The sequence below is a fragment of the Diceros bicornis genome, chromosome 19 (assembly GCF_020826845.1).
Source record: "Diceros bicornis minor isolate mBicDic1 chromosome 19, mDicBic1.mat.cur, whole genome shotgun sequence".
NCBI classification, from domain to species: Eukaryota; Metazoa; Chordata; class Mammalia; order Perissodactyla; family Rhinocerotidae; genus Diceros; species Diceros bicornis.
In genome coordinates, this window is record NC_080758.1 from 31,963,183 (window position 1) to 31,983,243 (window position 20,061).

The 20,061-nt window shown below is 39.1% G+C and overlaps 1 protein-coding gene across 2 annotated transcripts in view; it reads left to right on the top strand.

Moving 5' to 3' along the window:
• The window catches only part of ATRN (attractin), a 167,528-nt gene that overhangs the window by 75,139 nt on the left and 72,328 nt on the right, over positions 1 to 20,061 (top strand). For both annotated transcript variants that reach the window (XM_058563122.1, XM_058563123.1), the window contains exons 12-18: positions 8,445 to 8,665; positions 11,154 to 11,275; positions 12,148 to 12,286; positions 14,481 to 14,671; positions 17,414 to 17,633; positions 18,885 to 19,070; positions 19,624 to 19,857. In XM_058563122.1, the coding sequence (XP_058419105.1) occupies positions 8,445 to 8,665; positions 11,154 to 11,275; positions 12,148 to 12,286; positions 14,481 to 14,671; positions 17,414 to 17,633; positions 18,885 to 19,070; positions 19,624 to 19,857 (1,313 nt within the window). The remainder of the gene's footprint in view (positions 1 to 8,444; positions 8,666 to 11,153; positions 11,276 to 12,147; positions 12,287 to 14,480; positions 14,672 to 17,413; positions 17,634 to 18,884; positions 19,071 to 19,623; positions 19,858 to 20,061) is intronic.

The window sequence follows — 20,061 nt, forward strand, 5'->3', positions numbered from 1 at the left end:
AGTGCGTCAGTGCACGCCTGGGATCCGAAACTGCGAACCCTGGGCCGCCAAAGTGGAGATCGCGCACTTAACCACTGTGCCACCAGGCCGGCCCCCTTTTTCTAATTTCTTAAGGTGAAAGCTTAGGTTATTGATTTCAGATCTTTCTTTTCTGATATAGATGTTTAAAGTTGTAAGTTTCTCTCTAAGTACTACTTTAATCCCGTCCTGTAAATTTTGGTATGGCATATTTTTGTTTTCATTCATTTTAAAATATTTTCTAATTTCCCTGTGATTTCTTCTTTGACCCATAGGTTATTTAGAATATGTTATTTTTCAAATATTTGTGGAGTTCACAAATTTCTGCCTATTGCTGATTTTTAATTTAATTTCATTCTGGTGGTCAGAGAACATACTTTGATGAATACCTTTTTTTTAAATTTATTGAGTTTTTTTATAGCCTAGCATATGGTCTGTCCTGGCGAATGTTCCATGTGCACTTGAAAAGAATATGTATGCTACTTCGTTGGGTGGAGTGTTCTATAGATGTCAGTTAGGTCTAGTTGGTTAATAATGTTGTTCAAGTGTTTTGTATCCTTGCTGATTTTATGTCTAGTTGTTCTCTACATTATTGAATGTGAGATATTGAAGCCTCCAACAATTATGGTTACTTTAGTATTTCTCATCAGGCAGACCTGCTAGCAAAGAATTCTCTTAGTCTTTGTTTATCTGGGAATGTCTGTATTTCAGCTTTATTTTTGAAGAATAGTTTTGTTAGATAGAGAATTCTTATTTGACAATATTTTTCTTTCTACAGTTTCACTATGTCATCCCTCTGCGTTCTAGCCTCCATTGTTTCTTAAGCATTAATCTTAGTGTGATTCTCTTGTGTGTGATGAGTCCTCTTACTTTTGTTGCTTTCAAGATTTTCTCTTTGTTTTGGGCCTTCAGCAGTTTGATTATAATGTGTATAAGTGTGGATCTTTTTGTGTTTATCTTACTTGGAGTTTGTTAAGCTTTGTGGGTGTATAGATTAGTCATTTTCATCAAATTTGGAAAGTTTTCAGCCATTATTTCTTTAAGTGTGTTTTCTGCCCTTTCTTACTCCTCTCCTTTTGGGATTCCCATTATATGTACATTGAATGTTCGACGGTGTCCCAGAGGTCTCTGAGGCTCTTCTCATTTTCTTCAATATTTTTTTTTCTTCAGATTATATAATCACTATTGATCTGTCTTTAAGTTTGCTGTGTCTTTCCTCTGCCAGCTCATATCTGCTGTTGAATCCCTCTAGTGAATTTTTCATTTCATCTGTTGTACTTTTCAACTCCAGAATTCCATTTGGTTATTCTTCGTAATTTATATCTCCTTATTGGTATTCTCTATCTGTTGCGTCATTGATGTCATACTTTCATTTAATTCTTTAGACATAATTTCCTTTAGTTCTTTGACTATAATAGCTGCTTTGAAGCCTTTGTCTCCTGAGTTCACCATGTGGACCCCCTCAGAGACAGTTTTGATGGCCATTTTGTTTCCTCTATATATGGGTCACACTTTTTGTTTCTTTGTATATCTTGTAGTATTTTCTTGAAAACCAAACATTTTAGGTAATATTTTGTAACAGGTCTAGATACTGATTCCTCCACCATCACTACTAGAGGTTGTTGTTGCTGTTTGTTTGTTTAGTGTCTTACCTAGACTAATTCTGTAGAGTCTGTCTCCCCTAGTGTGCCACTGCTGATTTTTATGCCTTGTTGTTTTCTCTTGTTTTTATTTTTAAATCTGATTTCTAGAGATTGCTTCTAGGTCAGTGTTGTTTAGTGATCAGCTAATGATTGGTCAGTGGTTTTGCTTAAAAAAATTTAAGTCAATAAGGATTCCACTCTTTGCTGATGGATCTGGGTGTGACTTGGGGAATGTGTGCAGAGTTCATGAAGTTTACAGGTCTGCCCTGGCTTTTATATTCTGTGTTTTCAAAGCCTCATATTCAGCCAGGAACAAGTAGATAGCTAGGGCCTTCTCCATTGTCTTCTGGGCTTCTTGCAGCCTTGTTCAAACACACAGCCTTCCAAACCACCAGTGATATGTAAAATCATTATTAAAGGATACTATGATCACCATGTCTCTGAGGGGGAATTGAGCTTGACTTGAGGCTGAAAATCTTGGCACTGGACCCAAGGAGAACTTTCACTTCTGGCACCAGCCAACAAAGTCTCCCAGTGAAAGACAACTAAAAAGTATACAGTAAGGACCTAACAAGATAATGAAGAACTATTGGTCGGAAACTAAGAGATGAATAGAGTTCAAAGAGATAAATTGAGCTACTTCATCCTGTGAGAGTTTTCTCATCCAGTTGAGTCAGCTGAGAGATGAAGCTAAGGTTTTGGTGACTCCCCAGCCTGAAGGGACAGAGACTAGAGATTTTTTTGTACATAGTACATACTAAATATATATTTCTGGATGAATGAGTAAATGGATCGGATGGTTTGGATTTTGTTCTTTTTAGAGACAGATACTATAAATGATCATACTAAGATTTTTTTTCACCCTTAGACTATAAGCAAAATTAAACTCATTATTACATGTTAATATGCAAGTGATAATAGACTCATTTGTAATATTAGCCCCAAAATTTAATGTAGTCCTTGAAATAGAAAAGAGATTTAGGCAAAATGCAGATAAATCATGTACTGTGGGGTTTTTTTTTTTTTCCAAAAAAAGTCAAAAGTTTTTATTATGGAAATTTGAAACACATGCAGAAGAGAATAGTGTAATAAAACCCCATGTACCCATCATTCAGCTTTAGCAGTCATCAACTAATGGCCACCCTAACTCACTCTAGATTACTTTGAAGCAGTTCCCTGGCATATAATTTCATCAGTAAATATTTCAGAATGCAGTTGATTCTCATTATTTGTGGAATAGCTGTGTTCTGTAAAGTCACCATGAACACTGAATTAGAGAATATTGAATTATTGCTCCTAGGGGGAAATACAAGGGTAAGTTCCTGCAACCCTGTGGTCACATTTTCATCAACTAATCAATTCATAACCTCGTTTTATGTGTGTCTGTTTAAAGAACCTTATTTAATGTGTATTGTTAACTTATTAGCAATGAGCTCACAGCCAACAGCACCATAACTCATGCTTGAACAAAGCTTATCTAGTGCATGTGTTTTCTCTGTAAGGCACATCGCAGGCTTCTTGTGCTTAGCAGCACTAGACAGCACTTCAGCACTATGCTTAGGGGCCATTTTAAATAGCAAAATCACCAACATAAAGCCTAAAAATGTGAAAAACATGGCACTAAATAAACCATAAAATAGACACTTGTTTATAATATGAGAACTAAAACAAGAAGGCAGAGCGTCGCTTGTGTGACCTCAGCTGGGAACGTGCATCCACGTGTGTATCCCCAGCTGAGGTCAAATTTTTCTGTACATGCACATGTCTGCGAATTACTGTGAATCTGCTGCAAGTATTGGTTTTGGAGTTAGAAATAAATTTTAACAAGTAGGCTTATTCACAAATGTGGAATCTGCAAATAATGAGGATTGACTGGGTATCTTTTAAAGATAAAGACTCTCTTTTTAAAACACAACTACAATACAGTTATCACACTTTTAAAAGTGAATAGTAATTCCTTACTATCACTCAATGTCCAATGTTCAAATTTCCCAATTGTCTCATAATTTTTAAAAATTTAGTTTGTTCAAATGAGGATCCAGTAAGATCCATATATTATAATTGGTTGAAATGTGTTTTATGTTGATATATAGGCTCCTTATCCATCATTTTTTCCCTTATTTGTTAAAGAAACTGGATTATTTGTCCTATAGAGTTTCCTAAAGTCCAGATTTTGATTTTTGCATCCCCATGCTTTCAAATAACATATTGATCTCTCTCCTGCACTTCCTACAAATAAATTAGCTCGGTCAGATTCACTTCAATACGTATTTTGGCAAGATCAGTTCGTAGGGTTGATTCTTTCCCTTTATCAATTTTCAAATCATTGACTGATATTTTAGCATTCTCCAAAGATGACGAATAAGGTTTCTTTTTGGGGAGAGAGGGCATGTATCATTATGAACTCATGCATTTAAAAATATTTGATATGTTTCTTGATGCAAAAATCCTCAACAAAATATTGGCAAACCGAATACAACAATATATTAAAAAGATCATACACCATGATCAAGTGGGATTTATACCAGAGACGCAGGGATGGTTCAACATCCGCAAATCAATCAACGTGATACATCACATCAACAAAACAAAGAATAAAAACCACATGATCATCTCAATAGACGCAGAGAAGGCATTTGACAAGATACAACATCCATTTATGATAAAAACTCTCAATAAAATGGGAATAGAAGGAAAGTACCTCAACATAATAAAGGCCATATATGACAAACCCACAGCTAACATCATACTCAACAGGGAAAGACTGAAAGCCATTCCTCTGAGAACAGGAACGAGGCAGGGCTGCCCACTCTCACCACTCCTGTTCAACATAGTACTGGAGGTTTTGGCCAGAGCAATTAGGCAAGAAAAAGGAATAAAAGGAATCTAAATAGGTAACGAAGAAGTGAAACTCTCACTATTTGCAGATGACATGATTGTATATATAGAAAACCCTAAAGAATCTGTTGGAAAACTATTAGAAACAATCAACAACTACAGCAAAGTTGCAGGGTACAAAATCAATCTACAAAAATCAGTTGCATTTCTATATGCTAATAATGAACGAACAGAAAGAGAGCTCAAAAAGATAATACCGTTTACAATTGCATCAAAAAGAATAAAATACCTAGGAATAAATCTTACCAAGGAGGTGAAGGACCTATACAATGAGAACTACAAGACATTATTGAGGGAAATCCACGATGACATAAAGAAATGGAAAGATATCCCATGCACGTGGATTGGAAGAATAAACATAGTTAAAATGTCTATATTACCTAAAGCAATCTACAGATTCAATGCAATCCCAATCAGAATCCCAATGACATTCTTCACAGAAATAGAAAAAAGAATACTAAAATTTATATGGGGCAACAAAAGACCCCGAATAGCTAAAGAAATCCTAAAGAAAAAGAACAAAGCAGGAGGCATCACAATCCCTGACTTCAAAACATACTACAAAGCAATAGTAATCAAAACAGCATGGTACTGGTACAAAAACAGACACACAGATCAATGGAACAGAATTGAAAGCCCAGAAATAAAACCACACATATACGGACAGCTAATTTTTGACAACGGTGCTAAGAACATGCAATGGAGAAAGGAAAGTCTCTTCAATAAATGGTGTTGGGAAAACTGGACAGCCACATGCAAAAGAATGAAAGTGGACCATGTGCTATCGCCATTCACAAAAATTAACTCAAAATGGATCAAAGACCTGAAGGTGAGACCTGAAACTATAAAACTCATAGAAGAAAATATAGGCAACACACTATTTGACATTGGTTTTAAAGGAATCTTTTCGGATGACATGCTTACCCAGACTAGGGAAACTAAAGAAAAAATAAACAAGTGGGACTTTATCAGATTAAAGAGCTTTTATAAGACAAATGAAACCAGAATCAAGATGAACAGACAACCAACCAGCTGGGAGATAATATTTGCAAAACATACATCTAACAAGGGGTTGATCTCCATAATATATAAAGAACTCACACAATTGAACAACAAAAAAACAAACAACCTGATCAAAAAATGGGCAGAGGAAATGAACAGACACTTCTCCAAGGAAGATATACAGATGGCCAATAGGCACATGAAAAGATGCTCAACATCACTAATCATCAGGGAAATGCAAATCAAAACAACACTAAGATACCCCCTCACGCCTGGTAGAATGGCTATAATCACCAAGACAAAAAACAACAAATGTTGGAGAGGATGTGGAGAAACAGGAACCCTCATACACAGCTGGTGGGAATACAAACTGGTGCAGCCTCTATGGAAAACAGTATGGAGATTCCTCAAAGAATTAAAAATAGAGATGCCCTATGACCCAGCCATCCCACTACTGGGAATCTATCCAACGCACCTGAAATCAACAATCCAAAGAGGCTTATGCACCCCTATGTTCATTGCAGCATTATTCACCATAGCCAAGAAGTGGAAGCAACCTAAGTGTCCCTCGACTGACGATTGGATTAAGAAAATGTGGTATATATATACAATGGAATACTACTCAGCCATAAAAAAAGACAAAATCGTCCCATTTGCAACAACATGGATGGGCCTGGAGCATATTATGTTAAGTGAAATAAGCCAGAAAGAGAAAGACAAACACTGTATGATCTCACTCATATGTGGAATATAAACCAACACATGGACAGAGAAAACTGGACTGTGGTTACCAGGGCAGTGGGGGTGGGGGGTGGGCACAAGGGGTGAAAGGAGTCATATATGTGGTGATGGACAAACAAAAATGTACAACCCAAAATTTCACAATGTTAGAAACCATTAAAACATCAATAAAAAAAATAAAAAAAAATATTTGATATGTTTCAATTTATTATAGTTTTTATTCTTATTAAATTTCGAACATTTCCCAGTTTTGGCCAGCGAGCACCTCTTCATGTTAGCTCTTGAGTCTTTTTGATACTACCCTAGTCTTCCTTTCTTTCTGGCATGACAAGGTCTTCCACGCCCATCATGAACATTTCTTGTCACAGACATGAAATTAGATTTTTCTCTAAAGAGTCTTAGTTTTTTTGAGGGGTGGGGGAGAGAATGGTTTTTAGATACCACAGTCTAAGTACTAGTCATGTTCATTGCTGCTGGGTTGGTCATTGTTTCTAGACCTTTTAACAAGACAAGTTAAAGAGAAACTTTGTTGTTGTATTTGTTGTTAAAATGAAAAAATGAATTTGTGTGTGTGTGTTTTTGAGCTCCTTCTTCCCTCAGTAGATAAATGGTTGCATACTCTATATACTTTTCTCTGCATTTTGTTTTTTTTTCACTTAACAGTATATCCTGGAGATCACTCCATAGCAGTATGTAGAAATCTTCCTCATTCCTTTTTACATCTACGTACTGTTTTATTGTGTGGTTGTAGCATAGTTTATTTATCACATCCCCAATTGATGGACATTTTGGGTTGTTTGAGTCTTTGCTCTTATCATTAATGCTTTAGTGAATAGCCTCATGTACACTTCTTTTTGTATTTTTGCTGTTATATCTTTGTGGTAGACGTCTAGAAATGTGATTTCAGGTTCAAAAGATAAATACATAGTTTTGTTAGGTATTGCCGGATTCCCCTCTGTAGGCTTGTACCATTTTGTATGCCCAGCAGCAGTGTATAAGAGTGCTTGTTTCTCCATAGCCTCACCAGTCCATATATTGTTCTACTTTTGTCTTTTTAGGTGGAAAATGCTACCTCAGTGTAATTTTAATTTGCTTTTCTCTTATGACTGAAGTTAATTATCTTTTCGTATGCTTGATGTTTTGCATGTTTACCTTGCAAACTGGCTGAAGCTCTCTCTATATTACGGATATTCTTTTTCTTGCAACATAACTTGTAAATAATTTTTTATAATGTATCATTTTGCTTATAGCATTATTTTCTATGCAGAAAGTCTTTTTGATTTATATAATTGAATTACCTTCTGGATTTTGAGTCATAGGGATTTTTCTTCTACTCTCAGGTGATAGGGTAGTTAACCCATGCTTTCTTCTATTGCATGTGTGGTTTTCTTTTTTCAGGTTGTTTTCTGGGCCGTTTGGAATTTATCTTGGTGTAGAGTGAGAAATGGATTCAATTTTATCTTTTTCCGTGTGTTTATTTAGTTATCATGCTACCACTTACTGAGAAGTCCATCTTTTCCCCACTAGTTTGAGATGCCACTTTTACTGTGTACTAAATTTCCATGTGTACTTTTATCTGTTTCTTATTGGTCTATGTATTCATTACACAGTTTTAATTAGGGAGGCTTAATATATGCTTTTAAAATTGTACATATTTATTTTTAATATTTAAAAACGTGTTAAAAATATGTAGATGTAGTAATCCATGCAGAAATAGAAGTATAATGATGTACACCTGAAATTTATACAATGTTATAAACCAATGTTACTGCAGTGAACAAAAAATAAAAAAAAAATATGTAGGTGTAGAATTATGTGTTTAATTTTGAAAGATATTAACTTACCCTGACACCAGAATATTCCAGGGAATCATGGTTAAAAGTCACCAAGTTATTATGAGAACTTTTCATATAGTAGCTGTAAAAAGTTAGTGGATTATTGGAACTATTCTGGGGAGTCACAGGTCAGGAAGAAAGGTTGGAATTTCGGAGGGAAGGGTAGAAGAATGTTTTTTGAGATCTTGGAAAATAATTTCTTATAGGACTTTTGATATGTAAGATTTATGTGAAGACTGTAAAAAGTATATCATGTATTTGTTTAAGTTTTTAGTAAACTACTTCTCTCCCTTTTTTTTTCTTTTAGCACCATGTATGTATTTGGTGGTTTTAATAGTCTCCTTCTCAGTGACATCCTCGTATTCACCTCAGAGTGGTGTGAAGCACACCGGAGTGAAGCTGCTTGTCTAGCAGCAGGACCTGGCATCCGGTGTGTGTGGGACACAGGGTCGTCTCAGTGTATCTCCTGGGAGTTGGCAACTGAAGCACAAGAAGAAAAGTTAAAATCAGAGTGTTTTTCCAAAAGAAGTATGTTTTTTCTCTTCTTAAAATTTAATTAATTTGAGATCTCATTTTATCTGAATTATGAAGGTACTTAGCATATGTACACTTTTTATGTTCATTTTATTATCCAGAATTATTCAGTAATAACTTATGCAAAGTCTTTATGGGTATTTGAAAATTGGTTTGTAAACATCTTTACAGTGGATGGGAATATGCCATGTGGCTCCTAGAAGCTATCTGCAAATGATGGAGACAAAACCCCTTTGGCATTGTGTAGACTTTGGATACCAACTCCAGAACCTGGCTGCAGTGGGTCTGAGGCAGTGCAATCCAATGACCTTTTTTTGTGATGATGCAAATGTTCTATATCTGCACTGTCCCAGTGTGGTAGCTACTAGCCACACGTGGTGTCAGACACTTGAAATGAGATTGGTGTGACTGAATTTTTAATTTTAATTAATTTAAATAAAACACTACATGTGGCTAGTGGCTACCATATTGGATTATGCAGTTCTGACCTTAAGGATGAGATTAAGAGGACCAACTCAGAAAAGCTATGTTGGTGTAGATTGTTCTAGTGGATAGAGGTAGAGTTGCTGTGTTTGCAAAGTATTCTTTTCTAGCTTGTCTACTTGGGCACGGCAGTGATGGCAAGACAGACAGTTGCTGAGGATGAGAAGTGATCCATGCTATAGAACCACCCCTTATGTTTTCCAGGCTTTCTTCATCTTGCCTGCTTAGCTTATTACCCTTTGGTCTGACACATAGCACAGTGTAATTCAGTGAAGTAATATTTGAGACAGTCTTTTAAGAGTTAGAAAACTGTCTCTGCAAAACATTTGTTTACTTCAATTAGTTTAAAAGATGTTGACTGAATTTCTTAACTATTAGGCTTGGTGTAGCAGTTACCGTGAGAGTTATGGTGGATAGAGGCAGCTTTCACTCTCCTGGAACGGTCCAAAGTAAGCTGAACATAAATCCTCAGTAAGAATACCCAGGCAACTTCCAGGTTCATTGGTGGGCCAGTAAATGCTAGAGAACAAAGATGACCTGGTACGGTTAGTCACTGTCTCCTAAAAGGGATAAAATCAGTGAAATAGTTATTTTTTAACCAAATTTTAAAAGTTCAGGGCCGGCCCCGTGGCTTAGCGGTTAAGTGCGCGAGCTCTGCTGCTGGTGGCCTGGGTTTGGATCCCGGGTGCGTGCGGACACACCGCTTCTCTGGCCATGCTGAGGCTGCGTCCCACATACAGCAACTGGAAGGATGTGCAACTATGACATACAACTATCTGCTGGGGCTTTGGGGGGAAAAATAAATAAATAAATGAAAAAAAATTATAAAAGTTCAAATTAAATGTGCAAGTTTATAGGAAATAATATTTAATTACCTTAGGTGGTTCTGTGTGAACCCATTTGCTGTGAACTCATCTCAAACGTCACTTCCCTGGTTCACTCTGCTTTCTGTGTGGGCCCAGCCCTAGGGGTAATGACCAGGGCAAGAAGAGCAACCTAAGGAGCAGGCTGCTGGGGTCTTTGTGAGGGTGGGCCCCACCTTTTCTTGTCCATGGATTCCACCATTTGCCATGTCCACAGGTGGTTCAACAGATGAGGCAACATGGTTGTGCACCTTCTCTTTTGTTGTTGACTTTGGCATGTCTAGGGTCAATAGGAGATGCAGTAGGTCTGTAGGAACCCAGAAGTTCTCAAACTTGCACTCTAGGATTTACATGTATGTGTACAAAATGCAGCTCAGCCTAGTGCCTCCTTTGAGATTCTGTGGTGCTACTTACGTCTTGTACTCAGATTAGCCTTGCATTTATAACTGGGAGGAGTGGCTTGGTCTCCTACATTCCTTTTTTTGGCTCCAGGTTACCTCTTGGTGTTCATTGTATTGGTAGTTGATCTTTTCTTGGGAAGAAAAGTATTCAGAGAACCAGACCTACTTCCATTATATCTCGTTGTTGAATTACATTAACCTATCTTTGTTTTTTACTTTCTATATACTTTTGTTGAGGGGGTACAAAATAATGTTTCTTTAGGTTCTTTACTTATTTCTAAATACTATTTTTTTTTTTTTTTTTTTTGTGAGGAGATCAGCCCTGTGCTAACATCCGCCAATCCTCCTCTTTTTTTGCTGAGGAAGACGGCCCTGGGCTAACATCTGTGCCCATCTTCCTCCACTTTATATGGGACGCCGCCACAGCATGGCTTGCCAAGCAGTGCGTCGGTGCGCGCCCGGGGTTCCGAACCAGGGAACCCCGGGCCGCCGCAGCGGAGCGCGCGCACCCAACCGCTTGCGCCACTGGGCCGGCCCCTTCTAAATACTATTTTAACCTGAACATGCTGATATATTTTCCCTCCAGTTTCACTCCTCGTTTTACTTCCCAACCATTGTTACACTTTTTTTTTTTTTTTACCTCCGTCTCAGATTGTGCTCAATAGCAGCTATAATGTCCTGTGACTTGTCTGAGGAGCAGCTGTCACAGTTGATGAGTTTTTCTTCTCTTCATAGCTCTTGACCATGACAGATGTGACCAGCACACAGATTGTTACAGCTGCACGGCCAACACCAACGACTGCCACTGGTGCAACGACCATTGTGTCGCTATGAACCACAGCTGCACAGAAAGCCAGGTCAGGGGCCGTTTCTCAAGGATTTCAGAGGATGGAAAAATCCTGAATGGGGTTAGGTGTGGATTATAGTGTGTATGGTGTAAATACTGGTCCAGAATTATTTTTCAAACCTTTACTGTAGATTTGGATTTTATTATTTCTCAGGTTTTCTTTTAGGAAGGGATGCTCTATACATCCTAATTCCAAAGGTCTTGCTAGCCACAAGGATTGACGTGTGGTGTTGTAGAAGAAGGCAGGGCTGTTATTCCCCAGTCCATAGGCATGGCTGTGGCTAAGTGCTACTAGATCCTTGGTGTGAGGTTTGTAATGATGAACTCACTCTACCTGTGCAAGGTTTGGGGAGCAAGTTAGAACTCGAGACAGTGCGTCAGGTGTGTAGCAGCTATACTGAACTGTGGAAATAATAGACTTTGCAAAATCTCCTTGTTGTATGTTATATCTTGGCTTAGCATAACTTATGCTCACCATTTATGATTTTTCTTTAGATTATAAGGCAAAAAAAGATATGATGACTCAGCTTTTATAGTTTTTGACAGTTTATAAAACAGTCTGTAAAGCAGTCCATAAAATATAAAACTTTTAGACTGGCAGGCATTTGAAAAGCAGCAAGTTCAACATCCCCATTTTACAGATGAGCGGATTGAAGCATGGTGTTTAAGAGTGCACTGCTTCTTTGCCGCGTAAAGGCATGTCCTTGAACAGAACATTTCACTACAGTGTTTCCACTGCAGTGCTGTTTCATCTGCATCTTATTTATCTATTTGCAGTTTTTTTTCCTCAATTAGATTTTGTTGTTCTTAGTACCCCATTTGTCCTCACTGTAAGTTCTCTCTGTGGATATGAGAGAAAAGCTTTTGTCCATTGTGTTCTAGATCTCCATTTCCAGATATGAGAATTGCCCCAAGGATAACCCCATGTACTACTGTAACAAGAAGACCAGCTGCAGGAGCTGTGCCTTGGACCAGAACTGCCAGTGGGAGCCCCGGAATCAGGAGTGCATCGCCCTGCCCGGTAGGCTTTTCGAGGACCTCTGATATTTGTGAATCCAAAGACTTCACACACACATCCCCAATACTGTGCAGCCTGGATTGAACCCAGCAGAGGGAACAAACTCATTTTATCCATTCATTCCCCATACCACTATTATGGTTGTTATTTTTATTTTTATTATTTATTTATTTATTTATTTTGTGAGGAAGATCAGCCCTGAGCTAATATCTGTGCTAATCCTCCTCTTTTTGCTGAGGAAGACCAGCCCTGAGCTAACATCTATTGCCAATCCTCCTCGTTTTATTTTTCCCCAAAGCCCCAGTAGATAGTTGTATGTCATAGTTGCACATGCTTTTAGTTGCTGTATGTGGGACGCGGCCTCAGCATGGCCGGAGAAGCGGTGCGTTGGTGCACGCCCGGGATCCGAACATGGGCCGCAAGCAGCGGAGCGCTCACACTTAACCGCTAAGCCACGGGGCCAACCATGTGGTTGTTATTTTTAAAAACAAAAACACGATTCTTAAATACTCCTACTGTCCTTTAAAATAAAGTGAAGTAGGCCAGCCCAGTGGCATAGCGGTTAAGTGCAGACGCTCCACTGCGGCGGCCTGGGGTTCACAGGTTCGGATCCTGGGTGCGCACTGACGCACCGCTTGTCAAGCCACGCTGTGGTGGCGTGCCATATAAAGTAGAGGAAGATGGACGTGTATGTTAGCCCACAGCCAATCTTCCTCAGCAAAAAGAGGCAGATTGCCATCGGATGTTACTCAGGGCTAATCTTCCTCACCAAAAAAAATAAATAAAAAAAAATAAAGGGAAACATCGTCTGCTGCTTTGGAGAATCGAATGGCAGCGTGGCTCTGTATTATCGAGCCTGCTTCATTGTCCCCACCCCACTCTGCTATGGTAACCTGGGAATAGAATGCAGCAGTCTCAACAGCCAGTCTGCTAGGCACTTTATGAAGAATACTTCTTGTGGACCACTGGGATTATGTTGTCAGCACCTTCTGACAAGAAGAAGAGGAGAGATGCTTCTGTCAGCAGTACCTCATGGGGTGATCTCCAGCCCCAAATACTTCAATTTATGGCACTTCTGAGGTTCAGTGTTGGGGGCTGAGGCCAGCCAGTTATGACTGAAACTCTGTGATATATTTGCTCAACCAGATGTCCAGGAAGGGGGACATCTGTGGCTCTGTGCAACATCTAAGGCATGTGCAGGGCAGTTGTGCTCTCCCAGGCCCCTTTTGAATGTCCTTTGGAAGTACTTGATTCAGCTTGCATGAGTGAGCTTCTTGTTCTTTATCTCATTGAGTTCTTTATCTCAAACTTTAATGCACAGCAGATCACCTGAGAATCTTATTAGAAGGCAGGTTCTCGTACAAATCTGAGGTGGGGCCCAGGAATATACATTTTAACAAACAGTGGCACTAATGCCACACTTTGAGGAGCAAGTCATTATCTGCTCTTAAATGATCCCTTTCCCATCGTACCTTCCATTTATCTCACTGACTGTTAATGAACAATGGTTGATGGTGTCGCCAGGGTACTTTTGTTCTAGTGAAGTTGCTTCTCTCATTCACTGTCTTCCAGGAAGCATTCCTAGCTTATGTGCAGCTCTTTAGGTGGGCTCAGGGCAGTCACAAGGGCAAACTACAAGCTAGCCTTGTGTGCTGCAGCCGTATCACTTTGGTTTTTTCCCAAAGAGGATCCTTCCACCTCACTTTTGGGATGTTTTGTGCACTTGATTTTACTTTCCACTTGATGATAGGAAAACAATGGAATTTTTGAAGACTGTAGACTTTTTCATGCACTAACTCATTTCTGTTCTTGCAGTTTTCTACCCTACCCTTCCAATATGCATATTCATTTTTCTACTCCTTACGTAGGATTTTAGTCTTATTTCTAATTGTTCTTCAAAAGGAGGTTTATAAATCTAACACTGGCACCAAACAGGTGTTTTTTCTAAGATGTAGGAGGGGTTGACCTCAGAATATGCATCTCGAGATCCAGGAAATATGACTGATAAACATTTTTTAAATTCTTGTGTTTCGTATTTGGTCCTTAGTAATGTGTCTGATGTCCTCACCACATCCTAATGAAGTACCTAGAATTCAAATTGCAAAAACCATTTAGGTTTTCTGTAATTTAAACTGGTAATATAGTAGTTTTATGTGATTTCTAAAACTGTTTTTTTTCTCTTCCCTCTTTATGAAAGAAAATATCTGTGGCACTGGCTGGCATTTGGTTGGAAACTCATGTTTGAAAATTACTACTGCCAAGGAGAATTATGACAATGCTAAATTGTCCTGTAGGAACCACAATGCCTTTTTGGCTTCTCTGACAACCCAGAAGAAGGTAGAATTTGTCCTTAAGCAGCTGCGAATAATGCAGTCGTCGCACAGCATGGTGAGTTAAAATCCTCAGAACTTAAGTTTCTAGTATCCACTTTTCTACTGAGGGCGTGAATACAGCTTACCTGTGATGTATTTGGCAGGAGGAGGAATGCTAGTATGTGCAATGTAGTAGACGTGGAACTTCACTGTCAAATTCTCTTCCTTTAATACCTTCCTTCTTATCTTAAAATTTTTAACACTTTATTAGTCATATCTGTTGAATTATAAGATATATGAATAATTACGTGTGTATTGGATAGTAACATGTGTGTACATATGCACATATCCTGGTGACATCAGTAGATGATTTCATACCTGTTTTATTCCTAGGTTCTGCTGGGAGGGGGGGGTGTCACTACTAATTAGCCAGGTTGAATTAAGCCACCTGAGTCATTCAGATTTCAGGTATTTATTAAGGTGTGTAGTATGATTTAATGTTAATCACCCTAAGAAATGTATATCCATTTGTGTCTTTCTTAGGCCTGACCAGCCCAAAAAGAGAAGGCATTTTCTTTTCTTTTTTTCTTTTGTTTTTTTTTGGTGAGGAAGATTCACTCTGAGCTAACATCTCTGCCAATCTTCCTCTTTTTTTGTTGAGGAAGATGAGCCCTGAGCTAACATCTGGAGAAGTCAACTTCTTATCAAGAGTTTCTGAGCACAGAAAGGCCCCAAGTTCTCTTCCTGTCCACCCAGTGCTCTCAGGCGGCTTGTAGTTGATATTCCAGTCACGTTGTGTTCTCTTTCAGTCCAAGGTCCTAGAACTGTGGTCCTACCCTCAGTTAAGTAGATACTCACAGGACAGAGCTCTTTCAACAACATTGGCTTTGGTACAGAGCAGTTTGGGGGAAATGTTCTTCTCATCAAGCAGGGAGGAGGAATGGGCAGCACCTCCTCGGGTGCAGCCTTTTGCAGAGGAGGACGTGGAAAGTGTGATCTGGGTCCTGGCTACATGTGGCCTCTGTATATCACCTAGAAGGCCATTCTACAACTGGTAGGAGGTGCTCTATATTTTACTTTTCTCCAATTAGTTTTTTTTTCCAGTGTAACTTCGGTATGGTATGGACACTCAAACATTGGTAATACAGTATAAATATGGTTACCCCTGTGGTTATGGCCACATTTGATATTTTATATTTTGAAAGCTTTCCAATTTCGTAGTCTCCTTTGGAGACTGCCCATGTTGTTTGTTTCTCTTTTCCTTACCCCCAAATACGGGCCTCTTCCAGTTCTGTCCTTGGCTGTTGGCTGATCTTACCTATAGTCACTACTTCAGAAAACTGATGGTTGACAGCATTGCTCATTACCACTGACTCCCAATTCCATGTCTCTGAAAGAATACCTGGTTAGAAAGGTTCATCTATCCCAGTTGGCCACAGATAGCATATCTTCTGGTCCCTCTTCTCTCTTCCTCAGATTTTCTAGCTTTAGAAGGTTCTGGGTAGTCTAATCTGCTGGGACCACCTTTATAGAAAAGGAATTCATAGCCTTGTGATAAGACTGACAGATGAGAGACAACTAAAGTGTAATATGCTTCCACAGCTGTAAGTGTAGGCTTAGAGCCCAGACTTGTATGGAAAAAAAGAAAAGAAAGCACGCAACCTGGTCTTTAGGGCAGAGACTGGCTGATAGACAGCCAGAAAGAGGTAACTCGTGAAGACGGGGAGGAGTGAGTTAGGAAGGTGAAGAGGGAAGGGCTGTTTGTGCGTTGGTATTCACACATGCAAGATGCAGAGACTGAGGGGTGAGCTGCAAGTAGGTTTGCATGGCTGGCTGGAAGCTGGGTGGAAGGGAATTGCTGTAGCTGGGCCTCATGAGGGATCAAGGCCAAATCCTGAGAGGCTTTGTCTACAATGCTAATTGCTTTTTATTTTATGAAAGCAAAGCGAAGCTATTGAAGGACTTTTAAAAGGTATTAATTTTTTCTTTCCTTAAAAAAAATACATATTTCAAAGGAAATTTAGAAAATACATTAAAAGTAAGAAAATAAATATCACTCATTACAACTAAAAATAAGTACTTTTGGATGTGTTTATTTCTTTTAGATCTTTTAATAGGCACATATATTTTTTTCCTCGCAAAAATGGAAATACATTGTACATTTTGTTTTGTCACTGCCAAAATTAGGAATAGCTTTCATTTCTGGACTAAACTCTGTACTTTGATTAAAAAAATTTTTTTAATTGTAACAAGAAGGAAATTGCAGTAGAGCAGGAGACAGAGACTCTCCCAAAGGTTCACTGTCCTATTATTCCCTGTAAAATTCAGTGCAAACAATACACACCAGCTGAAGGTGAGACTCTTCAATCATCTGAACTGGCTGGGGCCCCAAAACAAGCTTATTTAGTTAATGATCTGAGGCATAGGTACATAACCAATATTTTGTAAATATTGGTAAGATGATTTCATGTATGAATAAACATTTAAACCAAATTGAGGGGTGGCTATTTCTTCATAGCATTTGTCATAGGATGTAGAAATTTAGGAACTGATTATTGCTTTGCTATTAATCTTTGTGAAAATTTTGATATATCATCTTCTCTGAGCTATATTTTTGTCCTTTGTAAAGTGGCCATATTGAAGTGTCAGGCATGATAATGTAATATAAAAATGATGATCTATCCTGGTCTGCCATGGCGAGGGAATAGGGAGGTTTTCCTGTATTTGTGGGGTAAATGTAACTTAGTGGTTTTTATCTAGAAGCCTGTTTTGGTCAAGACATTGATTATATTCGTAGCTGTGTCTGTTTTGCCTGTAGTCCAAGCTTACCTTAACCCCCTGGGTTGGCCTTCGGAAGATCAATGTGTCCTACTGGTGTTGGGAAGATATGTCCCCATTTACAAATAGTTTGCTACAGTGGATGCCGTCTGAGCCCAGTGATGCTGGATTCTGTGGAATCTTGTCAGAACCCAGTACTCGGGGTTTGAAGGCTGCAACCTGCATCAACCCACTCAATGGTAGTGTCTGTGAAAGGCCTGGTAAGTATACAGGTGAATTATGCGTTATTGGAAGTTCATTGAAAGAGAAGCCGTAGGAGGCATACTTAAGTATTGAGATATGTGAAATATTCATGAAAAATAGATGGAGTATTGATTTCAAGCATACAAAGCAGAGTATAACCCAGAATTTTAACAGCAGAAGGAAAGAGTCTCTGACTCTGAATACTATGAGCATAAGCAAAACCAGAAACAACTAACACTACTCAGAGAACCAAATATTCTAATTAACAATCCGATTGATTAGTTTGTTGACCACAAGAAGTATTGAGAATTGCCCTGAAAGGCAAATTTCTTGGTGTTGGCAGAGAAATACTATGGAAGAAAGAACAAAAAATACAAATAAAAGCACAAATTAGAAAAGCAAGCAGGTCACTGCAGGGACAGTGGACAGAAAGATGGTGTCGGTGGGGAGAAAAAGCATGTGAGCAGTTCTGTGACAGGAAACAGAAACAGCAAACCTGAAGCACACCAGAGCTGTGGGAGAGTACCGAAGGAACAAACACTGAGTAGCTTCGCAGGTTTGAATCTCTCCTCTGGGCTCCATTTAGGCTTTGTAAAGGCAGGCACAGGGGCAGCATCATGCGGGAAAGCCCAAGACAAGCATCTTCCTCCTGCAGAGAGACTCACAAGCAATAGGTGTAATTATGTGGCCGCTTTTGGGGAGGCTGGACTCCCCGGAACTCATGTCTTAGTTTAGGAAGGTACTGTAATTTGTCTGAGGAATATGGAGGTGTAGGAGAGAGTTCATAGCACTGTAGGAGTAACTGTCAAATACAATCTCTAAACTTCCTGTAGGGGAGCTTTTTAGCCATTTTGGATCCTGAATGCTCTGATGTATTTAATGAATGATATATTTAATGAATCCCCCCAAATATACAAAGATATGATTTTGCATATTCAGGTGAGTTGTAAAGCCCTGAAGTTCATCCTGGGTCCCGTATATTGTAAGGAGCTTTAGAATCCCTACTTTTATGGAAAGATTAGCTTGTTCTCTCCTGTGTGTCCTTAATGCTCGTTGAAAAGAAAAACAGTTCTTTTCCCCAAGTATATAGGTATACTTGACTAAACAGTATGTGGTGACTCTAATGTTTCCTGTCTTCTCCTTCCTTTAGTGTAGCCCACTGAGTTGATTTTATAATACACTGGTGGGTCACAACCCACGCTGAAAAGCCTTTGACCTTAGCCAACATGGTGGAAGCTCTAAGTGTCTCTCTTGGGTTTACTTCACAGCGAACCACAGTGCTAAGCAGTGCCGGACGCCCTGTGCCTTGCGGACGGCGTGTGGAGAGTGTACCAGTGGCAGCTCCGAGTGCATGTGGTGCAGCAACATGAAGCAGTGTGTGGACTCCAATGCCTACGTGGCCTCCTTCCCTTTTGGCCAGTGTATGGAGTGGTATACCATGAGCAGCTGCCCCCGTAAGTGAAAAGTGAGCTCTGGGCACTCATAAGTACCCTGTGTATGGGTGACAACTCCTGCTCTGGGGCAGTTCTGTCAGCCTCTGAACGTTTTAGGGACAAGACTGGACTTGACCTTCTGCTCAGGTCTGTCCAGAGATTGCCTGATGGGAACCTTCATACAGAATCAAGCACAGTGACACAAGTAAATAAGTGTAGGATAGATCACAGAGTACAGAAATAACTTGCCCAACTTCAGTGTCACATTGCTCAATCCGTGTAATGTCTCCACATCTTAATCTCCTAATTCATAAAGTAAGTGCTTTCCAGTGATGACCTCTAAGATCCCTTCTGCCTCTAACATCCTGGGATTGAGAGAGGAGGAGAGGAGTCCCTCTTACATGTTGGGCAAGATATTGGGCTCTTAAATTTTATTATCCCATTTAATCAATCACAATAGAATAGGAATTTTGACTCACAGTGCTTGAATAGTCTTTTAAACAAAAAGGTAATTTAAATACAATGAATTCACATCTACATGTGATAATGGATTGCAACTTGTGTTTTTTTACAGCTGAAAATTGTTCAGGCTACTGTACCTGTAGTCATTGCTTGGAGCAACCAGGCTGTGGTTGGTGTACTGATCCCAGCAATACTGGCAAAGGAAAATGCCTAGAGGGCTCCTATAAAGGACCAGTGAAGATGCCTTCACAGGCCCCTACAGGAAATTCCTATCTGCAGCCCCTTCTCAATTCCAGCATGTGTCTGGAGGACAGCAGATACAACTGGTCTTTCATTCACTGTCCAGGTAAGATGCCTTGTGTATCCAAAATCAAGTGTTTCACTCCCTATTTACGAACAATAAATCCTTGAAAGCTATGTTATTTATATGGATTTCCTTTAAGAAAAAAATACAAGAGATCATTTTTAGGAGAAATAGTTTCACATGAGAACCAGGCCCTGAGAACTTCAAGTGAGTTGTTTTGCTAACTTTCATTACAAAAGTAATGAA